This window comes from Salvelinus sp. IW2-2015, linkage group LG8 (genome assembly GCF_002910315.2).
Source record: "Salvelinus sp. IW2-2015 linkage group LG8, ASM291031v2, whole genome shotgun sequence".
Taxonomy (NCBI): domain Eukaryota; kingdom Metazoa; phylum Chordata; class Actinopteri; order Salmoniformes; family Salmonidae; genus Salvelinus; species Salvelinus sp. IW2-2015.
The window spans coordinates 4458783-4475222 of NC_036848.1; the positions used below are offsets into that span (position 1 = coordinate 4458783).

The 16440-nt window shown below is 44.0% G+C and overlaps 1 protein-coding gene across 2 annotated transcripts in view; it reads left to right on the plus strand.

Annotated features, from left to right (window-relative positions):
• zdhhc2 (zinc finger DHHC-type palmitoyltransferase 2) overlaps nucleotides 1-16437 on the plus strand; it is a 27251-nt gene extending 10814 nt beyond the window's left edge. Inside the window, exons 2-14 of one of the 2 annotated variants that reach the window (XM_023992181.2) lie at nucleotides 3979-4005; nucleotides 6535-6629; nucleotides 8223-8343; nucleotides 10796-10865; nucleotides 10971-11003; nucleotides 11322-11442; nucleotides 11676-11714; nucleotides 11908-12040; nucleotides 13911-14037; nucleotides 14747-14839; nucleotides 15124-15242; nucleotides 16012-16090; nucleotides 16201-16437. In XM_023992181.2, coding sequence (XP_023847949.1) covers nucleotides 3979-4005; nucleotides 6535-6629; nucleotides 8223-8343; nucleotides 10796-10865; nucleotides 10971-11003; nucleotides 11322-11442; nucleotides 11676-11714; nucleotides 11908-12040; nucleotides 13911-14037; nucleotides 14747-14839; nucleotides 15124-15242; nucleotides 16012-16052 — 1019 coding nt within the window. In that variant the 3' untranslated portion in view covers nucleotides 16053-16090; nucleotides 16201-16437. The remainder of the gene's footprint in view (nucleotides 1-3978; nucleotides 4006-6534; nucleotides 6630-8222; nucleotides 8344-10795; nucleotides 10866-10970; nucleotides 11004-11321; nucleotides 11443-11675; nucleotides 11715-11907; nucleotides 12041-13910; nucleotides 14038-14746; nucleotides 14840-15123; nucleotides 15243-16011; nucleotides 16091-16200) is intronic. The other variant, XM_023992182.2, reaches the window with a different exon arrangement.
• The last annotated feature ends 3 nt before the right edge of the window (nucleotides 16438-16440 follow it).

The following is a 16440-nucleotide window of genomic DNA, read 5'->3' on the forward strand; positions in this document are numbered from 1 at the left end:
CCATCCGAAAGACGGCACCCTACACAGAGCAGTGTCCCCAATCACTGCCCTGGGGCATTGGGATCTTTGTTTAGACCAGAGGAAAGAGTGCCTCCTACTGGCCCTCCAACACCACTTCCAGCAGCACCTGGTTGCCCATCCAGGGACTGACCAGGACCAACCCTGCTTAGCTTCAGAAGCAAGCCAGCAGTGGTATGCAGGGTGGTATGCTGCTGGCAAGATGGGTGACACCTGGAAGGGGTGGAGACAAGCACAAGGACAGGTGAAACAGATCAAGGTGTGACAGAAAAGCAAACGAAATCAAACTAAGTGTATATTCTGTATTCATAGCTGATGTTACATTTCCTGCATGGTAGTAGCCAATTTTAATAAGATAAGAGTAAATGCAAATTCAGAGAGCACACACACACACACTATAGCAAGAGAGCAGGGAGAGGCAAAAAAGTAGGCTATGTGTCATTTTCATAGTATTGACATCATTTTTAAAGTAGCCTATCACACAACGACTGAATGATAACATAGTGAACGTTTACTTACTTCCTTTAGCAGGCTACACTGTGTATTGGTCCTATACTACTCTGACATACAACATGTACTAAAATGTAGGCCTGAACTGCAGCCACATACACAACAACTGTTATTTTGTACACAAGAAAGCATGCCATGTCACAAGAAAGCATGCCCAAGATGTGCTCATTAAAACATCACACGCCGTAACCATCGATTCAGGACCATGGACTGAAGGCTACCGTCATTATGCTCCATGAAGGAATAGGCTGCCAATATCAGCACCACCAAAGTGGATAGCCAATGGACCACTTTGGTCATAAAATAACACAAAAGCTGTATTTCTATTAATAGCAATGTCTTGACCTTGTTCACATCCCAAAAGTTTGGGCTCTCTGCATCCATGCYTCCACAGAGCTTCCACTAGTTGACTATTTCGCTAAATCGTGATGACATTTCCCCCAGCACGGCATAGAAAGTGCTGAAAAACAGTCATCTCTTCTCCATCATCATGCTGACCCACTGTGCTTTCAACTACATACTCTTGCAGAGTTAAACTCATCCGTCTCCGTTGTTTGCTTGGAGCTGGTGTGCCCGTACCTTCTTGGCATGCCTCCCAAAGCTTTTTGAATTCAGCATCACATCGCCGTTTTTCAGCGCACCCATAAGAGCTGCAGACAAGTTTGACACCAGTGTGCAGATCAGTAGCTTCTGACTGCAGTAACTCATTAGGAGGGTCGAAGAGCCCCAGAATTGTGTGAGTCATGTTCACAATAAACTTAAAGCTTGGCTCTGTCACTGCTTTCAATAAGCCTCAATGGCCTCAAGTCTCACATCTGTGCCATATGCGCGAGTAAATTCGATTTCACAGAGCTTCTCTGTGATGTTGTCACTTGTTTTCAAAATGACTGACACTGTGGCGAGGTGTCCAGTCCATCTCTGATCAAGAACTCTTTTCAGTTTTTCTCCAGTGTACTGTGCAGCCACCGTGGGTTTCCTAAAGAAGTTGTACAGAGAGCTAGACACATTGAACAAGTCGTCTATTGTGTCATCAGACGACATAGCATGCACCACAACCAAATGCAGACCTTGAACCAGGCTCTACAAAAGGTTTGCTTTCTCCCACTGAAAATGTGGCTTTGGTAAGTGTCAAGATAAACCTGCGCTCCGTCCTCATCACTGAGGTCGTCAGGTGGCTGGGGTAAGGCTGGCTCCTCATCACTGAGGTCGTCAGGTGACTGGGGTAAGGCTGGCTCCTCATCACTGAGATCGTCAGGTGGCAGGGTATCGCTGGCTCCTCATCACTGAGATCGTCAGGTGGCAGGGGTATCGCTGGCTCCTCATCACTGAGATCGCAGGTGGCAGGGGTAAGGTGGCTCCTCATCACTGAGGTCGTCAGGTGGCTGGGGTAAGGCTGGCTCCTCATCACTGAGGTCGTCAGGTGACTGGGGTAAGGCTGGCTCCTCATCACTGAGATTGTCAGGTGGCAGGGGTATCGCTGGCTCCTCATCACTGAGATCGTCAGGTGGCTGGGGTAACGCTGGCTCCTCATCACCGAGGTCGTCAGGTGGCTGGGGTAACGCTGGCTCCTCATCACCAAGGTCATCAGGTGCTAGTGGCTGGGGTAATGGAGGTGCAGGTGCTTGTTGGGATGTTACCCTAGTGCTGGGCTATGGCTCTTCTCCATCTTGTTGGGCAGCAGGCGGCGTGAGGGCATTTGCTGCTAGGTTCCTCAACCTCAGTAGTTGGGCTAACAGGCTGCTTGGTGAGCTCAGCATCGGTTTTGACATGGTGGTCCTCAATTTTTTGCTCTTGGCAGTGCCCAGCCATTTTCGGATATCCATGTTGATAAAAGCGTAGCCAACTAGCTATAACTATTCAGTGTGCCACTAACAAAACTTAACAAAGCTAGCTGCAAAAGTGAACAACCTTTTCCCTATCTGTGAGAAAATAAACTGTAAATTTGACCCAATCAGAATGCATTTCTGGACTTAAATTATTTGGATTTACATGATTATAACCTCACCCCCCCATCCCCGTCCCTGTCCCCACCCCATCCCGGTCTGCTGGCAGGCCCAGTGGCGCTAAATTGGCAAAATCGCGCATGGTAATTCATATACCATCTGTTATGTTTATGGGGAAACAAAACTGTTTGGAGGCTTGGCTTGAAGCGCTGGGCATCTTGTGATGACATGCATTATCTGAATTAGGCCTACAGAATTATACCTACGGAGGAGCAGCTTCTATGGAGGAACTTTGAATGTCTTTGAACTTCAGAGTTGACTTAACGTTGGACCAGAGAAGCTAGCTAGCTAACAAGCTTGCGTGTGCAGAGTGGCACCAGAATTAAAACAACATCTTACCTCTTTGTAATTAATAAATCCAATGTGAAATGTGATAACGATAGTATCCCTAACTAGCATTGAAAAAGTTAATCGATTCTTCTCTAATTAAAAATCTCACTCCCTAATTTCTGAATCCAGTTTGTAAGGTCATTAGGCTACTAGACTATGCTTCGGAGGGGGAGGGGCAGGTTGCCTAAACATGCACACACACTGACAAAGATTTTCATCTTGCAGGCAGACACTGGAAGAAGTTTCTGATTGACAGAGGGAGAGCTTGCATAGGTGTTTATTTAATTTTTTTGGGGGGGGGACTGGAAAAAATTGCCCGGGAACGTAAAATAACGTTAATAACCGGTTCCCATGCTTTTAAAATAAAGGTTCTGTTCCGGAACAGTATAGATCACTTTCGTTCCCAGTTCTGATTCTATTCCTTGGAATATTTATTTATTTTCCGGTTTTCGGTTCTGTTCCCTGAACCGGTTCCAACCCCTGGTATTAGTTGTGTCTTGGTGCTTTTCATGTGTATAGGTGTATTAGTAGGTGTGTGTAGTAGGGTGCTACTCATGTATATTAGCTGAGCTGAATCAGTGTGCTGAGGACTGGGGTGCTGATCCTGTCATGTGGTCAGCAGCTTTGTCTCAGGCCTGCCCTGCCGCAGGTGGAGCAGCTGCCAGTCAGCATTCACGCCAGACTGCACCAGGCACGATGCTACTGTTGTTGCCACTGCTTTTGTGTTAATGCACAGCAATGCTTTACTATATCAAAAGGTTAAAGAAGGAGAGTAATTTATGATTGGATCAGGTCGTGATTATGTTTCTGTAAGTTGTGGGAGTTTGATGTGTCAGATGGCACTTATAGGGATTCAGCACACTTGCTGGATGTCTGCATCATCCTCAGTTTATTTATCGTTATTAAACGGTAATTTGTGTGCCAAGGATATTGATGCCAAGTACACCAAGGAGAAAATAATCCTTTGTTTTCAGCACAATCTACACATTATGATAACACATTATACTGAAGAGGGATTCTGCTGAAAATGTTCAAAGCATTTCCATTTCTTTATTTGTCCATAATAKAGCAAACAACACAGAGACATGACTGCACATTTCTCATCTTCTCTTTTCAGAATCGATCGACAACATTGGACAGAAGAGTAAGTCCCTGACCCATATATATTCTTCTACAGTATAATGAACATTAATACCTGCCAGTAGCAGTATGATAGGGGAGAGTGGGGCAAGTTGAGACAAAGGGGTGAGTTGAGCCACCCTTACTTCTAGGAAACCATACACAAAATTAATAATTTGACCAAATATTTAAGAAGAGGTCCTCATTTCATGCCGTCTGTGAAGGAAGAAACCACATGGAAAAAGTGGTAAGCAAGTTAGGTCCAAAAAAACAGATTTTCACCACGTCAAATGAATTTATTGGGTTAGAAGTTTCATGATGCTTGTATCTAAACCAATATAGATAATTTAAAGATTGTTCTTTACATCAGTTGGGGTCTCTATAAGCTTCAATATGAGGTCATAAACCTAGTATGAAAGTGCATCCCTATATTGTGTGGGCTAATATAGTCCAAATGTTTGCCTTGGGGTAGGTTGAGCAATGGCCATGGGGTAAGTTGAGCCAATGGTTAAGCCAATGGCAAGTTGAGCAAATGGAGGTGTTTTCTTCCCAGGCGTAATGCAAGGCATTATCGCTGGGATATGAGGTAACAACAGGGCCTGGCCTATGTTAAAAGTGTGTGTTAGGTGTTAAGCCTGTGTTAAAAGATGCTTAAAATGATTCAAATACAAAAATATAAAATCAAATGTTATTTGCCACGTGCCGAATACCGTGAAATGCTTACTTACAAGCCCTTAACCAACAATGCAGTTTTAAGAGAAATAAGATTGAAGAAAATATTTACCCATTAAACTAAAGTAAAAAATAAATAATAATAAAGTAACACAATAAAATAACAATAACGAGGCTATATACAGGGGGTACCGGTACCAAGTCAATGTGCGGGTGTACAGGTTAGTCGATGGTAATTGAGGTATGTACATGTAGGTAGGGGTAAAGTGACTATGCATAGATAATTAACACCGAGTAGCAGCAGTGTAAAAAAAAGAAATGGGGGGGTCAATGCAAATAGTTCGGGTAGCCAATTGATTAACTGTTCAGCAGTCTTGGGGGTAGAAGCTGTTAAGGAGCCTTTTGGACCTAGACTTGGTGCTCCGGTCACGCTTGCTGTGCGGTAGCAGAGAGAACAGTCTATGACCAGGGTGGCTGGAGTCCTAGACAATTTTTAGGGCCTTCCTCTGACACTGCCTGTTATAGAGGTCCTGGATGGCAGGAAGCTTGGCCCCAGTGATGTACAGGGTTGGATGCTAACCAGTTTCCATACCAGGCGGTGATGCAACCAGTCAGGATGCTCTCGATGGTGCAGCTGTATAACTTTTTGATGATCTGAGGACCCATGCCAAATCTTTTCAGTCTCCTGAGGGGGAATAGGCGTTGTCGTGCCCTCTTCACAACTGTTTTGGTGTGTTTGGACCATGATAGTTTGTTGGTCATGTGGACACAAAGGAACTCTGCTCCACTACAGCCCCCGTCGATGTGAATGGGGGCGATTGTGTTTGTGTTGAATTGTGTTTGGGAAATAAAAATAGATATGGTTTTAAAAGGGTAGTGGTAATATTTAATTCAGTACAGAAATTTGTAGGCAGCTTAACTTACCCTGTCCCGCGGCTCAACTTCCCCCATACCCAGAGTAAGTTGTTCCCTAGAGGCCACTTTTTTTGGACAAGCTATGTTTTCAAAACTGTAATGTTTACATGAATTCTGATTATTTCAAGGGATACGCAACATCCTGAAATATATGTAGATATCTTTGTTAGAAATACTATATTTCCCTTGATAGAGTGATGCTGAATGTAAAAAATGTTTCAACTTACKCCACTCTCCCCTATGATGAACACATACCTGACAGTAGTAGTATGATATGATGAACACTGATACCATGCTAGATGAATAACCCAGAGGTTGAGGCTTATCTATGGGCAGTCATGAGCCAACGGTATCCATTAGTAAGACCGATTTCCACGTTACTGGTACTATTGTGGGGAGAAGAAGTAGGTCTATTAAAGGGTTTGTCTAAGAACTCATAAATGTCTGTTTCCTCTGTCAGGTTTGAATCAGTTATCTACACAGTCAGAGTCAGGAGAGGCCAGACACCCAGGAATGAGGATGATGTTGCATGATGGGTCTGGGAGTACGCAGTTAGAAACAGTTGAATATGATTTTCTGTAAGTCCCTCATCTACACAGGCTGGGACCCAATAGAGACATTCACTGTAGCTAGCCTAATCATCGCTACAAGCTTCATCATAGCAGAATAAATAAGATCACAAAATACAAACATGATTGTAATCATCTTGTTTGGAAATGATAGCTCCAGAGCCTTATCTAAGGGCAGTTAGTCAGGAGGTCCCAAAGCCTTGACACGTTCTCCTTTGGTGGTTCTTAAGACAAATGTGCTCTGTTCAATGACAAATGTGCTCTGTTCAACTATTGACTTTAAGTTCATGGAAAACAGGGCATCTTTGTTGGTCTATTCTAAAACTGTGTCAGAGATCTAGCTTCTAGCAGACAGATTACTTGGCTGCACAGTGAGCTATATGTCTTTCTATTCCCAGTTGTTTATCTGCTGGCCTATCATGTTGCCTTCATCTTGTTTACCTGGGCCTACTGGCAGACCATCTTCACCAAGCCCATGAACCCCCTGAAAGAGGTGAGTGTGTGTGTGTGTGCGCGCGCGCGCATTTGATCAAATAGGCTAGTCTGGATGATGTACAGGGAGAGGTACAGAACTAGGCTAGTCTGGATGATGTACAGGGAGAGGTACAGAACTAGGCTAGTCTGGATGATGTAAAGTGGAGAGGTTACAGAAACTAGGCTAGTCTGGATGATGTCAGGGAGAAGTACAGAACTAGGCTAGTCTGGATGATGTACAGGGAGAGGTCACAGAACTAGGCTAGTCTGGATGATGTACAGGGAGAGGTACAGAACTAGGCTAGTCTGGATGATGTACAGGAGAAGTACAGAACTAGGCTAGTCTGAATGAGGTACAGGGAGAAGTACAGAACTAGGCTAGTCTGGATGATGAGTACAGGGAGAGGTACAGAACTAGGCTAGTCTGGATGATGAGGTACAGGGAGAAGTACAGAACTAGGCTAGTCTGGATGATGAGGTACAGGGAGAATGTACAGAACTAGGCTAGTCTGGATGATGAGGTACAGGGAGAGATACAGAACTAGGCTAGTCTGGATGATGAGGTACAGGGAGAAGTACAGAACTAGGCTAGTCTGGATGATGTACAGGGAGAGGTACAGAACTAGGCTAGTCTGGATGATGAGGTACAGGGAGAAGTACAGAACTAGGCTAGTCTGGATGATGAGGTACAGGGAGAGATACAGAACTAGGCTCCAGTCTCTCCTGCTATGATTGAGAGTGCTATTTAAAATGATATTGAGAGTGATATTTACAGTGATATTACCTTCTTCTCCGACTGCCTGAAGGAGCACTCTATTATCTCTGCTCCTGACCACTCAGATTCAGAGCTTGTTGTTGTTGAATCCATGCGTTTTAGACGACACTCAAAAATGCTCCTTCCAGTACTGAGTGCTCTGGGTCATTCAAGGGGCGATAGCTTAACATTCAGGTCACTCAATAACATTGTTTTCCTTCATACTGTGAGGTGTATTTGTTAGATGATTCAGTGGGTGGTGATATCTGTGGCACTGGGCACCATTGTGTTTGTTATTGTTGAAGTTATTAGTCCTCAGCCTTCAATCATAAAACGCCTGAGTGCCTCAATGTAATAATGTAGCAGCGCTGCTGGGGCTCTGCAAACAGTCTAGCTGCTCAGAAGGAAAGGGCAAAGATAGAAGTGCACATGACTTAGCTGGATCAGCCTTGTGACACACAACAGTTACTGTACTGCAGTCCTCCAGCACTCAGAGCTACACAGCATTTACAGTAGATCACACCATTATAATAAGAGCTCTAATGGGAAGTGCATCTCATTAGTAATGGATGTAGGCCTGCAATATTCTAGAGGTGTAGGATCGTAATTTGAGCCAGTTTGCTGCAGCGGGAAAAAAATCCTGCAGCAACAGAAAATGTGAATTAATAAGTTGATTATAATGAATGGACATTTTTGTAGGGGAAAATCAAGTGTGGAAATTACAAACTTCAGAAGACTTTTTAAACCTCATATGCAACAGGGCTTTTTAAACCTCCTGCAACAGGGTGATGAAATGAAGATCCTACATCTGTTGAGGCACAGGATGCTTCTTATTCTGTTCCTCCATCCTCTCTGTAGTTCCACCTGTCCTACTCAGACAAGGAGCTGTTGGAGCGCGAGGACCGTGGAGAGTCTCAGCAGGAGATTCTTAGAAGGATAGCCAAGGATTTACCCATCTACACCCGCACCATGTCTGGAGGTACTCTACAGAACACAAGCTAAAACAAAAAGTCTGCCCTGTGGGCTGACTTTTAGCAACCCAGCAAACCAGAATTGGTTGCACCATATACTCTAATATCACAAAAACTGTACAGTTGTTCTYATGATTATACATTGAATCAGGAGCGAAAGTAGAATTAATTTCTTCCCGGTGCGGGACCTGCACCAACGTTTTTTATAGGCCCAATTACATATATAATCCCTATTAATTCAATAGGATCTCTCTGGACCTAGTCATAAAGATTTGTCATTTAACTTTTAAAATGTATAACCTTTTATTGTGGCATAAACACAACCAGTCATGATGTTTTTATCTGATTGTCAAACAATCACTTCAAAGGGCTCCTTTACTAAGCTACCCGCACACGTTCATCCACTCACAACATATTTCCAGCCTCATAACAGTGGTGAATGGAAAGAGACATCTGTTACACTAAACACCAKAAAGTTGTCATTAGGCCAGAATGTATGTGTCCATTGCTGTCTGCGTGGGTCTCGTTGTCGGCCGCTCATCTCTACCTTGGCCAAATTTCGGTGTTCTCGTCTAACCACACCGCATCTTGGAGTGTAGGCTATACCACCCGTTTTCACATTTATTCGCTTATTTGTCATGCCTCTGTCATGAGTTAATGATAAAAAGGGATGTAATAGCCTACAGTTTTCTTGACATTTTGTTTTAATTATTGTGATAGGCCCATGTTTTACCGGTACGGCATACCTCCACTATTTATTTTTCCGGTACCCTGTACCGGACCACCTTATTTTCTCCCCTTGTTTATAAATAACATTCGCCTGATGTTGCAAGAATGTCCCCAGAATATACAGTGCCTTCGGAAAGTATTCAGACCCTTTGACCTTTTCCACATTTTGTTAGGTCACAGATTTATTCTAAAATTGATTAAATTGTTTTTTCCCCCCTCATCCATCTACACACAATACCCCATAATGACAAAGCATTTGACATTTTTGCTAATTTATAAATAGAACCCCCCATAAATATTACATTTACATAAATATTCAGACCCTTAACTCAGTACTTTGTTGAAGCACCTTTGGCAGCGATTACAGTCTTGAGTCTTCTTGGGTACGACGCTACAAGCTTGGCACACCTGTATTTGGAGAGTTTCTCCCATTCTTCTCTGTAGATCCTCTCAAGCTCTGTTATGTTGGATGGGGAGCGTTGCTGCACAGCTATTTTCAGGTCTCTCCAGAGATGTTCGATCGGGTTCAAGTCTGGGCTCTGGCTGGGCCACTCAAAGACATTCAGAGACTTGTCCCGAAGCTACTCCTGCGTTGTCTTGGCTGTGTGCTTAGGGTCGTTGTCCTGTTGGAAGGTGAAACGTTGCCTCTGTCTGAGGTCCTGAGCGCTCTGGAGCAGGTTTTCATTGAGGCTCTCTCTGTACATTGCTCCGTTCAACTTTGCCTCGATCCTGACTAGTCTTCCAGTCCCTGCCACTGAAAAACATCCCCACAGCATGATGCTGCCACCACCATGCTTCAACGTAGGGAAGTTTGGTGCCAGGTTTCCTCTAGACGTGACGCTTGGCATTCAGGCCGAAGAGTTCAATCTTGGTTTCATCAGACCAGAGAGTCTTGTTTCTCATGGTCTGAGAGTCTTTAGGTGTCTTTTGGCTATCATGTGCCTTTTACTGAGGAGTGGCTTCCGTCTGGCCTCTCTACCATGAAGGCCTGATTGGTGGAGTGCTGCAGATATGGTTGTCCTTCTGGAAGGTTCTCCCGTCTCCACAGAGGAACTCTGGAGTATCCATCGGGTTCTTGGTCACCTCCCTGACCAAGGCCCTTCTACCCCGATTGCTCAGTTTGGCCTGGCGGCCAGCTCTAGGAAGAGCCTTGGTGGTTCCAAACTTCTTCCATTTAAGAATGATGGAGGCCACTGTGTTCTTGGGGACCTTCAATGCCGCAGACAATTTTTGTTACCCTTCCACAGACCTTTGCCTCCACACAATCCTGTCTTGAGGCTCTACGGACAATTCCTTCGACCTCATGGTTTGGTTTTTGCTCTGACATGCACTGTCAACTGTGGGACCTTATATAGACAGGTGTGTGCTTTTCCAAATCATGTCTGTCATTGTAAAATAAGAATTTGTTCTTAACTGACTTGCCTAGTTAAATAAAGGTGAAATAAAAAAATATTTAAAAGAAATTGGTCAGTGGGGTAGATAGGCTGACAATTAATTTGTTATTGGTCAGTGGGGTAGATAGGCTGACGATTAATTTGTTATTGGTGAGTTGGGTAGATAGGCTGACGATTAATTTGTTATTGGTCAGTGGGGTAGATAGGCTGACGATTAATTTGTTATTGGTCAGTGGGGTAGATAGGCTGACGATTAATTTGTTATTGGTCAGTAGGGTAGATAGGGTGGTGATGGTGTCTGATTGACTGTGCTGACGCTGTCTCTCTTATTCCTCAGCTATTCGTTTCTGTGATCGCTGCCAGCTGGTCAAGCCTGATCGATGTCACCATTGCTCAGTCTGTGATAAGTATGACTCTGCTCATGGCCCTATGCACTGTTCATAAGAACCCTGCTGAAACTGTGTTGGGGAAAATTGTAGCTGTTACTGAGTTTCCTTACTGTTGTTTTACAGATGCATCCTAAAGATGGATCACCATTGCCCCTGGTCTGTATTGCTACTGTACCATTTCATACTTAATCAAAGTGATGTTTGATTAATTATTCAAAGGAAATGGAACAATATTTTCCATTAGGTCACTGTATGATTTGTAAGAGTTTTTAAATCTTGTTTGATAAATGTATCACTTTTTCCGTTGTTGTCAAAGGCTTAACTGATGTCTACGATGTAGATGATATTTCAGCCTTGTCCGTTTATGTTTGGGGGCCATTTTTACCATCTGTATGTTGTTGTCAAACGGTAGGGTTTTCCCATATGGTGTGATATTGACTTGGAGCATTGCCTTCTTGTTTTGGAATGTGACAGGGTGAATAACTGTGTGGGCTTCTCCAACTATAAGTTTTTCATGCTGTTCCTGGCATACTCCTTATTATATTGCATTTTCATCACTGCTACAGATCTACAGTACTTCATTAAATTCTGGACCGTGAGTAAAATATTTTCATGGTGAACTTTTGAATAATTGACATTCTGTACAATCTAAACCAGTGGAATGATTGCATTTCTAATGTCTGTTATATCTATATATCTCTATATCCATGTTCATTAGAGAAAACTATTATTTTTAATGACTAAATACAGTATGAAAGATGATGCTTTGTGAAAAACTGAAAATAACTGTTTCATGTTCTGATCTTGGTATTCTGATTTCTCTGCAAGGCTGAAGGTAGAACACACGACCGTCTGTTAGAATACCTGGTATGAGCCAATCAGCGGCATTGGATTTGAGGACGATGATCACTGATTGGTTAAGCTCCCCCTAGACTAGTTTCGTAGCGACCTATGCTAACACCCAACTAGCTGGCAGACTTTACTTACAGGTTATGCCTAATGCACACATACAGGTACTGTAAGACTAATACATTGTGTTTGTGTGGAACCGCTCCCTCAGAATGGTCTGCCTGACACCCAGGCTAAGTTCCACATCATGTTCCTGTTCTTCGCTGCTTCCATGTTCTCTGTCAGTCTGGCCTCACTGTTCGTCTACCACTGCTGGCTGGTCTGCAAGAACAGATCCACTCTGGGTAAGAGCTGGCATGGTGTATCTGTATGTTGTTGTGAACATTTCCCTGGTGTCTAACTAAACAGAATAGAAACAGACCTAACATGGGTGCTCTGACGGAGTTTCCAAGAACAGGCCTGGGATAGGGACCTTATTCTATTCTTCTCCACATCAAATAAAAACACAGATTGAGTCACTCATCTGTGGTATGATTTGATAAGGCTCTTTGTTATGGCCATTATCGGACAGGCAGACAGAGAGAGCAGTCTCTTATCATGTGTGCTAGAGCTGGGACGATAAACTGGAAATTATCGATACTGACCGAACCAATCATTTATCAAGGATATATTACTGATATTAATAATAATACGCTTTTACTAGAGGAATGTGAAGTTTGACATGAAATTAGTCTGCTACTATGGGATATTTCTAATGGGACAATTGATAACTACAACATTCCAAGTAGCAGTAGTAGTAAAAGTAGTAGTAGTAGTAGCAGTAGTAGAAGTAGTAGCAGCAGTAGTAGTAGTAGTAGTAGTAGTAGTAGTAGTAGTGATAATAGAAGCAGTATAAGTAGTAGTACTAGTAGTAGTAGTAGCAGTAGCAGTCTTAGTGCAGTAGCAGTAGTAGTACCAGTAGTACTAGTAGCAGTAGTAGTAGGAGCAGTAGTAGTAGTACCAGTAGTAGTAGTAGTAGCAGTAGTAGGAGCAGTAGTAGTAGTAGCACTAGTACCAGTAGTAGTAGTAGTAGCACTAGTACCAGTAGTAGTAGGAGCACTAGTACCAGTAGTAGTAGTAGCAGTAGTAGTAGTAGCAGCACTAGTAGTAGTAGCAGTAGTAGTAGTAGTTTTAAGGGTAATATAAAAGTGGTGCACACTCATTTTATAAACGCATCGTTCAATTTATCGTTATCTTGATCATTTTGTAAATGTATCGTGCTATGGACTTTTGTCCATATGGCCCAGCTCTGTGTGCACAGTGGTGCACTTTTTTGTCTCCAATCTGAGTGAGTGGATTATTCAGGGAGTGAACAACAGGCTCACAGTAAGAGGCTTAGTAACAGACACTGGAAAGGTAGCCCTGCTGGAAAGGTAGCCCTGCTGGAAAGGTAGCCCTGCTGGACAGGTAGCCCTGCTGGAAAGGTAGCCCTGCTGGAAAGGTAGCCCTGCTGGTCAGGTAGCCCTGCTGGTCAGGTAGCCCTGCTGGACAGGTAGCCCTGCTGGAAAGGTAGCCCTGCTGGACAGGTAGCCCTGCTGGACAGGTAGCCCTGCTGGACAGGTAGCCCTGCTGGTCAGGTAGCCCTGCTGGAAAGGTAGCCCTGCTGGAAAGGTAGCCCTGCTGGAAAGGTAGCCCTGCTGGACAGGTAGCCCTGCTGGAAAGGTAGCCCTGCTGGACAGGCCTTTAGAGGACACGGTCAGTCATACCTAGTAACACAGCACAGCCAGTAGACCTGAAGGCATAGATCTGTCCTCAGAGAGCAGGGTTCTTGGGCTCTTTGGCTCATTGTCATTACATAAAGTAAATTACAAATGGCTGATCTTCATTTTTGCTGTACCAAGGACAGTTCAGTGAGATGGAGTCAAGGATGTTAGTCTGCAGTTGTGGCAGGCTTTTAAACAGCAAATCTCCCCACCCTTTGAGAATATCAAACTCTTTCAGCAATCTCTTCCCCTATAGGATCATTGACAACTGATGTCTCAAAAAATGTTATATCCATGAAGGTGTTGCTATTGGTTCAGGAGTTGCATAAGTCCCCACAAAACAATGACGTTCCTCTCTGTTTCCTTTGAACTATGAAACATCTAGATTGCATATGTTCTCTATAAACGATGCCAAACTAGATCTCTCCTCAGTTTTGGTTCAACACTGATCATATTCTACTCTGTTGTTCAGAGGCGGTCCGCGCGCCAGCGTTCCGTCATGGGGCAGATAAGAATGGCTTCAGTCTGGGCCTCGGTAAGAACTTCCGCCAGGTCTTCGGTGATGAAATGAGATACTGGCCATTTCCTGTGTACTCCAGGTATATACGTATTCCCTTATTTTATCAGATAAGTTAACTGAGAACATATGATATTTTACAGCAACGACCTGGGTAAGAATGAGCCAATTGGAAGCTGTGGATGATTAGGTGGCCATGATGGTATTAGGGCCAGATTGGGAATTTAGCCAGGAAACCGGGGTTAACATGTCTACTCTTACGATAAGTGCCATGTGATCTTTAGTGATCAGAGTCAGGACACCCGTTTTAACATCCCATCAGAAAAATGGCACCCTATGCAGGGAAATGTCCCCAATCACTGCCCTGGGGCATTGGGATCTCCTTAGACCAGAGGGAAGAGTGCCCCCTACAGGCCCTCCACACCACTTCCAGCAGCATCTGGTCTCCCATCCAGGACCAACCCTGTTTAGCTTCAGAGGCAAGCCAGCAGTGGGATGCAGGGTGGTATGCTGCTCGCAAATAAAATATCATGCTATCGACTCTGACTGAACCCACCGTGAAAACACTGACATTCTCAGCTAAACAGAAAGGTCTGGCAAGGCTATGGACTATACTTTGGGGCTGACAGTGATAGAGAGGAGGGGAGAAGAAAGAACTTGAACTTAATGGTGAACTATGGGGGCAATGAGGGGGACAATGTTGCTAAGCGTGAGAGGTGGTTAGTTAGTTGTTAGTTATTAGGAGGATGAAGAGGAAGACTTTTAAACACAGGATTGTGTTTTGTGTTTAGTCTGGGTGATGGGTGCTCCTTCCCAACCTGTCTGGTGAACCAGGATCCTGAGCAGCCCACCTCTCCTGGACACAACCCCCCTCCCAACAAGACGTAAGTATTCATCTCCTGGACACAACCCCCCTCCCAACAAGACATAAGTATTAATCTCCTGGACACAACCCCCCCCCCAACAAGACGTAGGTATTCATCCCTCACAGGAAATCCTGCCCACACTCTTCATACATTTGGTCCTTTTCCATAAAGATGGTTTTTGGATACAGATGTGAGAGAGTACTTTAGGGGTACTTTTCTAACAGTCATTTTGCTAATAGTCCATTGAAATCCATTCATGTACTGATCCTGTCTAATGGTTTGTCCTGTGTTGTGTTGTGCAGTGTTGTTGGAGAGAGCCACCAGTTCCCAGTCAAACCACTGAGGGAGTCCCAAAGTCGACTGCTGAACAGCGCTCCCTCCTGGACAGAGAATGGGGGAGCAGAGGACAAAGAGAGACGGGGTGAGGGCTCAAATATCTGATGGGAGCCGAGTAAACCCTAACCTTATCTTCATGTCCAGATCCCGGTTCAACCCTAACTCTAGCTTCATGTCCAGATCCCGGTTCAACCCTAACTCTAGCTTCATGTCCACATCCCGTTTCAACCCTAACCCTAGCTATGACCCTAACCCAGATCCTGGTTAAACCCTAACCTTAGCTTCATGTCCAGATCCTGGTTCAACCCGAACTCCATGTCCAGATCCCAGTTCAACCCTAACCTTAGCTTCATGTCCAGATCCTGGTTCAACCCTAACCTTAGCTTCATGTCCAGATCCCAGTTAAACCCTAACCTTAGCTTCATGTCCAGATCCCGGTTAAACCCTAACCGTAGCTTCATGTCCAGATCCTGGTTCAACCCTAACTCCATGTCCAGATCCCGGTTCAACCCTAACCTTAGCTTCATGTCCAAATCCCAGTTAAACCCTAACCTTAGCTTCATGTCCAGATCCTGGTTCAACCCTAACCTTAGCTTCATGTCCAGATCCTGGTTCAACCCTAACTCCATGTCCAGATCCCAGTTCAACCCTAACTCTAGCTTCATGTCCAGATCCCGGTTCAACCCTAACCCTAGCTTCATGTCCACATCCCGTTTCAACCCTAACCCTAGCTATGACCCTAACCCTAGCTTTATGTCCACTGTTTTTTAAACTTTTAAATGTTGTCTACAAATCATTATTCTATGACCATTCTCCAATAACTTTATTAACTGTATGCATACTGTGTTTTTCAGGCACAAGTAACCCAGCAATGGCCATAGAGAATGAAACATAACCCCGGCGAGGAATGACGACTTCCACGTGGAATCATAGGTGCGTTGAAAATTGATCTCAATATTTAAAAAATATTATCCACAAAGCTTGAGGTAAAAACGATATGGTTTATTTCTAATGTATCACATAATGCTTATTTCCTTCAACAGGTCTATGCTGATCCCAGTGTTCAGCGTGCCTATGAGAATGTGCAGTTGTGATATCACCATAACCAGTCATCTTTCTTACCATAACACACTGCTTTAGTTAATTGCTGCTTAGAAGGGCTTAGTTTACTGTTGTTTTTGCTCTCACCAGTATCATTGGAAACAGACGTAACATTTGAATCCAACGAAGCATTGTTATTGTTGTTTCTAAAGACATAATTTAACATGGTGAAAACTGGTTTC